Source organism: Myotis davidii, unplaced genomic scaffold (genome assembly GCF_000327345.1).
Source record: "Myotis davidii unplaced genomic scaffold, ASM32734v1 scaffold1439, whole genome shotgun sequence".
Classification (NCBI taxonomy): domain Eukaryota; kingdom Metazoa; phylum Chordata; class Mammalia; order Chiroptera; family Vespertilionidae; genus Myotis; species Myotis davidii.
In genome coordinates this window covers 514,158-522,329 of record NW_006292342.1, presented here as the reverse complement: position 1 = coordinate 522,329, position 8,172 = coordinate 514,158, and the positions used below count along the sequence as shown (strand labels likewise).

Genomic DNA, 8,172 nt, shown 5'->3' with positions numbered 1-8,172 from the left:
ACGGGGACGCCCGCAGGGCTGCAGCGGGGACACCCCACAGACCTCAGGGCCCCCGCCCCCCGCAGTCCCTCAGTTGTCCTCACAATCTCCGGAAGCATCTCTACAAACACCTGGCACGCCCCCACAATCTCTGGGGCCTCTCACAACTTCCTGCGGTATTGCCAGACCCCACAGACTTCAGGGGCGTCCCCAACGTTCCTCAGCCACCTCCACAATTCCAGAGAGTGCCCCCAATGTCCCGGAGATGCCCTCACACAACCCAAGGATATCCCCAAATCCCTGGGTACGGAGAGGGCCCCCACAGACCCCTGGGGACACTACCAAAGCTACCCAGGTGCCCCCTAGTAGTGTCCTCATTGTTAGTGAGACATCCTCACAAACCTCAGGGGCACCCCAAGAATCCCAGGATGCACCTACAAATGAGAGTGATGCTTTGAGAACCCCTGAGAAACCCCTTCACCTAGATCCCAGGACCACTGCTACAGTTCCCCAGATGTCCCCCACACCCCTTAGAACACTCCCACCATCTTTGACTCATGCAGAGACCCCCAGAGTACCACTGGAATCCTCTAGTCACTAACCATTCCCACAGACATGGGTATGAGGGGCTTCAAGACCTAGGGTCCCTCCAGACCCCAGGAATGCTTCCACAGTCCCTCAGTGGTCCCCCAACCCCTGAGTGGCTCCACAGCATCCCTGCGACGCTCCTACAAATTCAGAGACCCCCCCCCCCATAATCTCAGGAGTACCTTTAGACTCAGGGGGTGATCCTATAACATGGAGATGCCACAAAAATCCTGGGGTGCCCCCAAAACCCAGGAGTACAACTAGATTCCTCCCCAACTTCTAAGACAGTTCTATAACCCTAGGCTACCCCCAGAACCAAGATGCACCATAATCCTTGGTAACCCACCAGAATTCCTCCCTTAATTTATGACATCCCTAGGAGATCTGAGTGTGCTCACAGCCCCAAGACGCTCCTTAGAATTTCTGAGGCACCCCTTAGAATTGGGGCCCCCACAGCTCATTAGGTGGCCCCAAGAACCCAGCCTCCCCTCCGTGCTGACTCCCTCGCAGGCACAGTAGTACACAGGCATAGGGACTTTCTCCCACCACCACCCCCAGGTGGCTCTGCATGCCCAACCACTTGACTCTGGGGGCTCCTTACCCGCTTTCACAGATGAGGGAACTGAAAGTCAGAGAGGTGAACACCCTTGAACAAAGTCAGGCAACTGGTTATGATTCTGGAGCTTACTCTGACGTGTTTGTGGCTCTTAGGGGTTGGGGAAGCTTGTTTTAAATAAGTGGGCAAATCTCTGTCTTAGGCTACCACCTCTGTAAATACCTTTCTACCTGTTGACTCCACTGTCGTGGGGCCTAGCGTCAGATGGCCCAGGCTTGTCTGGCCTCTGGCACTTAGTCATTTGACCTTGAGACAGTCACTTCATTTCACTAAGCCTCAGTTTTCCCATGTGTAAAATGGGTATACTACTACACATCTCATGGATGGACAAGTAAAAGGTTCTAGACGTAGTAAGCACTCACTAAATGCTAGTCACAATTATTATTATTATTTGACAAAACATTTATGAAGAGCTTATAATGTGCCAGCCGCTGTACTAGCCAGTGATGATGATGATAATGATGCCGATCATAGCAACAAACCTTCAGAATGCTTCCTGAGATTCAGCGCCTCTAGCCATGATGTCATTTAATCCTCACAAAACACCTGCAAAGTGACACTAGCACTGTCCCTATTTTACAGATGGGAAAACTGAATCTTGGGGAGATAGAACCTGCTCAAAGTCACACAGTCAGTGAGTGGCTGATCCAGGCTCTAGACCAGTGTTTGTCACCCTGTATTTTATTATTGCTTCCCTACGGAGTAGCCTTTTTAGACATCCCCCTTCACCTCCTCCATAAAATGCTAATACCACAGATACACTGTATATTTATTTGTTTATGTACTGTGTGACTATGGGGGCTTTGTATATATATATATATATATATATTTTTTTTTTAGTAAGAGTGGAAAGGGGGGAGGTGAAGAGAAGGGAGAGAGAGAGGGAGGAACATCAATGTGAGAGAGACACACTGATTGGTTGTCTCTCACACATGCCCGACTGGAGGTTGGGGATGGAACCTCCAACCCAGGTACTGCTCTTGACCAGGAGTCGAACCCTCTACCCTCCAGTGTGCAGGCTGACGCTCTAACTACTGAGCCACACTGACCAGAGCTGTATATAATTTTTTTTAAACATCCACCCCAAGAACCAAATTTTACACCCATGGACGTGATCTCATCTCATTGGGAATGCACGGTTTCCCAACCTGGGCACTACTGACATTTGGTGCCTGGTAATCTTTTGTCCTGGGGGGAGGTCCTGTGTGCTTGTAGTAGAAGCAGAATCCCTGGCCTCTACCTACTAGATGACAAAAGCACCCTCTCAGTCATGACAACTGAAATGTCTCCAGCCGCCGAAACCGGTTTGGCTCAGTGGATAGAGCGTCGGCTTGCGGACCGGGGGGTCCCAGGTTCGATTCCGGTCAAGGGCATGTACCTGGTTTGCGGGCACATCCCCAGTGGGGGATGTGCAGGGGTCGGCTGATCGATGTTTCTCTCTCATCGATGTTTCTAACTCTCTATCTCTCTCCTTTCCTCTCTCTAAAAAATCAATAAAATATATTTATAAAAAAAACAACAATAAAATGTCTCCAGCCATTGCCACATGTCCCCTGGGGGGACAGATTGCTTCTACCTGAGAACTCCTGATCTAAACCCATGAAGACCCATCACTGGCCACCAGTACCTCTTGGTCCAAGTACAAACAGAACTAGGAAAGACATTCACGTTTACCTGCCCTTAGACTTCCCTGAATGGTTTTGCTGATCCTGCACATCAGACTTTGGGAATAGATTCCTTACAGGCCCATTTCACAGATGGGAAAACCAAGGCCCCAAGAGGGGAACTGACTTGGCCAGCATCACCCAGCTCAGAAGGAACAGACCTGGGTTATAAATTCAGTTGTCTGGCTCTAAGAACTGGAATTTTAGCCACTAGGTCCTTCACAGGTCAGTTCCCTTCCAGCCCAGTGAACTTTGTCCCTTCCTAGGAAGTCAGAGGTAAACTGAGGCCTGAAGTCAACCTTGACAGGGCTTACAAGGCCCTGACACAAGCTGCCCATCTCCTCCCTGCCTCATTTCCCTTCACTCACCCCTTGCTCACTACTTTTCTTCCAACATATCATCAGACACATTCCTACCTCAGGAACTTTGTACTGGCTGTTCCCTCTGCTTATCACCCTCATCCTTCAGGCAGCCACATACCATACCCCCCCCTTACTTCATTTAGGTCTCTGCTCAAATGTCATCTCTGCAGAAAGGCCTTCCCTGTCCCCAGGGTCCCTCTTTTCTTCATGTCCCATGTGTCACCATCTGGAATTATCATTATTCCTTTATTTGCTATGTCTTCCTCACCCACTAGTCTGAGAACTGGAGCCACAGCCTACATCTGTCTCATATCTTATGTCACAGCCTGAAGATCCTCCATCAATAGCCCTGTTACAGATGAGGAAACTGGGGTTCAGATGGTTGAGTCCTTTCCCAAGGTCACAAGTCAAGGGCAGAGGCTGGATTTGAACTTTTTACTCGAGAGTGAAAACAGTGGGTCCAGATGCTTCCTCCCCCCCGCCCCCCAAACTCTGTGCTCACCCTGCCAGTCTGTGGCTCCTGCAGACCCAAAGCCCTGGTTTCTGCAACTCAGAGGGGCTTGCAGTCAACCTGCTCCTGGTTAAAGAGGGGACGCCCTGGCAGCCAGGGCCTGGGCTTGTGATGTGGAGAACACCCCCTTTCTCTTTGCTGGTGTCATTTTAAGGAAGTGCAGTTCTCAAAACACCAGCTCTTGATCGCCCAGACCTGCTGTCAGCCATCTCAGCCTTAACACGGCAGATCTTATTCAGCCGGTTTGCTGATGACAAAACGGAGGCCCAGAGAGGCCTGATCTCTGGCCCCAGGTCACACAGAGCAAAAGGGCAGGGGCACAATCTGAATCTCACCCACTGGTCTGGAGCCGAGGAGACCTGGTTTTTAACCCCAATCCCGTGCCCTCCTGGCTGTGTGACCTTGGCAAGCCACTTCGTCTCCGTTTCCTCGGCAGGCATGCAAAGCCAAAGATGCTGGGAGTTAAAACGCAAGTTGGTGTTAGGAGGCCCTGACGTGGATGTGGACAAGCCCGCGGAGGCCAGACCGGAGCTCCGGGTTCTCAACTTCTCCGCCGAGTTCCTCTCTATCCGCCAGGCGGCGGTGTCCAGCGCGCTCGGCGGCAGGGTAGAGGATGGGGATGGCGGCCTGGTCCCACCCACCCGGGGAAGGAGCAGACCTCATCGGTAGCCTGCGGTCGGCCGGCTTGGCGCCCGCATTCCGAGGCACTCAATAAGCATGAAATAATAATACGGGGCGCCGCGGCAGTGGCGGCGGCGGCGACTTTGCTCTTCAGGGACAGGTGCGAGCGGCAGGTCGGACTCTGAGCGCACACTTAGCCGGCCTGTGCCTTTTCCGTCGTCCAGCAGGGGGCGCGCGGAGACATGCGCTCCCCGCACACATCCAGGGACCTGGGAGCGCCGGAGACAAGGGGAGGCGAGAACCCAAATGGGCACAGAGACCACCGGCCAGAGAGAGACCCCAGTCGGGCTGCCTCCACCCCCTCCAGGGGCCAGGCAGCCAGGCAGCGACCCCCTCGGTGGGGAATGTTTGAGGGCGCAAAGTGGGGCAGTCGATACGTTGGCTCCACTCTCAATTAAGGCAAGCTCCCCCCGCCCCCAACCACCAGAGTCCTCTTCCTCCAGTTCCATCTGCCTCTTGACAGATCGTGGCGGTGCCATGACTCAGCCCCGCAGGGCGCCAGGAGCACAGTCTCATACATCCCCAGGTCCGGAGGGGCCTGTGGGGTGTGGATGCCATCTCGGATGGGGGCAGGGCCCTCTCTCTGGGGGTTCCTATGACTCAAGTCTGGAAGGCTCTTTGGACCCCCTTTGTGGTGGCTGCATGAACTCCAACGTGGGAAGTGGTGGAACCCCTGTGTGTGCACTGGTAAGACCTTGTGTGTGCACTGGTAAGACCCTACCCCCCCCCCCCCCGCCCCGTCTAGAGAACTGGACTGGCCGAAGGCACATTCTAAAAAGTGAGGTTCCCATTGGAGGCTTCTCAGTTCCCCCTTCCTCTCTCGGTCTGGCACCAGTGCCCTCCCTCCTGCCACAGCCCCTGGAGGCCACACAGGCCAAAGCAAAACAGAAACCCGAGCCTCTGAGGGATGTGGCTGAGGTTCCTGTTTTTCCTTCCCAACCTGGAGGAGCAGGTCCTATGCAGGCCCCACCTCCGCTCCGGAATCCAGGTCCCTGAGTAACTAGCTACTGAGCACTCACTGTGTTAAGTCCTTTACACGCATCCCCAATCTCACAGACCTCTTAAAGCAACCCCCAGAGGGCAGTGCTGACAACAGTCCCACTTTACAAATGGGGAAATTGAGGCTCAGAGAGGGCAAGGCCTTGTACCAGGACACACAGGCCGTCAGACCGACCCTGTACGGGCATCTCAGCTCTACCATTTCCTGGTTATGTGAGCTTGGGCCAAAAGAAGGGTCTTTGCCATTCTAAGCCTCAGTTTCCCCATCTGTCCTACAGGAATACCTCAAAAGGCACAGGGGATGAGGACTTGTGAAAAATTCCCCCACATGGAGCCCACCCAAGAGCAAGCCATTAGGAGACAGATGCCACTAAGATGATGATTATTAGCACTTAGCCACGGTCCCGTCCCCCAAGAGTCAATACCCCAGTGACCAGTCTAGCAGGAGTCCTAGTGAGGGGCCTTAAAAGGGGTTAGGGTCCATGGGAGGGGATGGGGGTTAATAGGGTAGAATGAGGACACATTTGTAACTCCTTAACTAATAAAGAATTTAAAGATTTAAAAAAGGGGGGGGTTAGGGTCCAGTTCCTCCTACTGCACCCCACCCCCTCCCTGGTCTCTCAGGACAGTGACCGCTGGCGTGCTGCCCTTGGTCTTGGCATTTCCTGTTGATTCAGTTTTGTTTTCCTTCAGCTCCTCTCCAGTTCCCTTTGGGAAACAGCAGGCTGTGTGTGCAGCCTATGACAATCGCTTCCTGGGAAAAGGTTCTATGGCTGGATGTGTCCCACACTGAGGTGGGTGGAGGTGGCCTTGGGGGCGATGGTGCCTGCTAGAGGTCCCCAGAGCTAGAACAGCAAGCAGGGCAATAGCCTAAAAGGACCTCCCTTGGGAATTCCTGGAGTGAGATCACGGCTGAAATGTCTTAATGATGTTCCAAACAAAGGGGTACTGTGGGGGGAGGAGGGGGCAAGCAAACCGCACAGTCACAGCTGTCAGTCACACGTGCCACCAGAGCGCACACAGTCAAACCTCAAGCACCATCAGAGCACCAGCTGGGTAGAGGACAGCACATCAGGCACTCAGGAACACACCCAAAAGTCAGAGCACTGACTCCCGGACACGGGGCACACGGGCAGCGGAGAGCACGTCACAATGTCTCAATCTCCTTCTTCAGGGAGAACGGACAGTCCTGCGGACACCATCACATTGTCCTGGGAGTGTACACATTGCAGTGCCACCATCACTGCACCCCAGGAATGCACATGGTCACAGTCGCTGTCCCAGCAGCACACACACTCACTGTCATGATCACTGTAAATGGGAGCAGGCACACTCACAGCATCCCAACAACACAGTCAGAAGCACAATTACCACACCCGGGGAGCACACACAGCCAACAGTCACAGTCTTCCAGTAGCACAGTCACCGTCCCTGAAGCACACAGCCACAAAATCACTGTGCTGGGAGGCCACACAGTCCCAGGTGACAATCACAGGACCTCAGAAGCCCTCCCCAGCCAAGGCAGCCACAGCTGGTCATACCCCAACAGCTAGAGCAATGTCAGGTCAGTGAGAGGCTACAGTTAGAGACAGCCCAACACACCCCTCCCTAGCCCTGTCACCAGGGGAGGCAAGGGTTCCTTCACCCTGTGCTGAGACCATGCACCCCCTGGGCATGTCTCCCTCCGCTGCACAGCTACTGAACCTAACTCTCTCCTACCCTGAGAAGGGGGCTCCATCTAGCAGACAGCCCCCAACACCGTGCTCCCCAAAGAGGCCCTCTCTGGATTTCTGACTCCATCTGCTGCAGGGTGAGTCCACAAATACCCCCATTCCATATAGTCCTCCACCCCCTAGAACCCTGAGAGCCCCTCAGCCTGGAAGAAACACTGGTCCTAGCAGGTGCCCCCCCTAAAGAGTGCCCCTAGGACACCCCCAAACACTAGCTTTCAGTACAGTGCTTCCAGGAAAGTCCCTTGAAGTCGTGCCCAGCCTAGCCACTGTCCTGCACTGCCACCAATTAGGGATACAGACCCTTAAAGCTGCAGCCCTCAACCCAGACGCTGTTATCACCACACACAGCATGGCCCCCCTAAGTCAACCTGAGGATGGGCTTCAGTAACCCTCGGATACAGTGCAGTACCTGGGGCCGGGTCCCAGCTACTCCCGCAGTAGAACTCTCCTACCCCTACCTCCGCCAGTCACACTGACCCCCAGCCGCATTACAGCGCCCCCTGCGGCCAGCGGGGCGAGTTGCATCATTCCTGGGCGCCTATCCGCTCCGCGCGCGTCCATCGCCGGTAGTCTTACCGCCTGCAGCTGCCTCCGCCCGCGCCACTGCTGCCGGTGCCGTGGAAAGACGAGGGCCAGGACATGCGGGACGTGCGCAAGCCTGGCCGGTCGCCAGTGTCCACGGCGTCGGCGCGCTCTATGGGTCGGTGTGGTGGCCGCTCCGGCTCTGCGCGTTCCGCGCTGTCCGAGTAGCCGCGTTGCTGGATACGGATAGGGGTTCGCGGCTGCCGCCACAGGTGCTGGGGAGGCGGCTTCAGGGTGGCCTGACCCTCCCGGGGCCCGGGCAGCGACAAAGACAGGCTCCTCTCCGAGGAGACGGCCGGGGGCTCCATGTCGCCGGCCCCCCCACCTGCACCCCAGGGGGCCCCGGCCTCTTCTCCAGGCTGCACCCTACTCAGCTGCGTGAGAGCCGAAGTGCCCGGGGCCCCGAGGGTGCGCCCGGCCTCGGTGGGGCCATGGCGCCACGGGGATCAGACCCGGG

General features: G+C 55.3%; 1 protein-coding gene across 1 annotated transcript in view; it reads right to left on the bottom strand.

The window, feature by feature from the left end:
• The window catches only part of LOC107183410 (cAMP-specific 3',5'-cyclic phosphodiesterase 4A-like), a 14,115-nt gene extending 5,949 nt beyond the window's left edge, over window positions 1-8,166 (bottom strand). Inside the window, exon 1 of the mRNA XM_015565356.1 lies at window positions 7,710-8,166. Coding sequence (XP_015420842.1) covers window positions 7,710-8,023 — 314 coding nt within the window. The 5' untranslated portion in view covers window positions 8,024-8,166. The remainder of the gene's footprint in view (window positions 1-7,709) is intronic.
• Window positions 8,167-8,172: the final 6 nt, after the last annotated feature.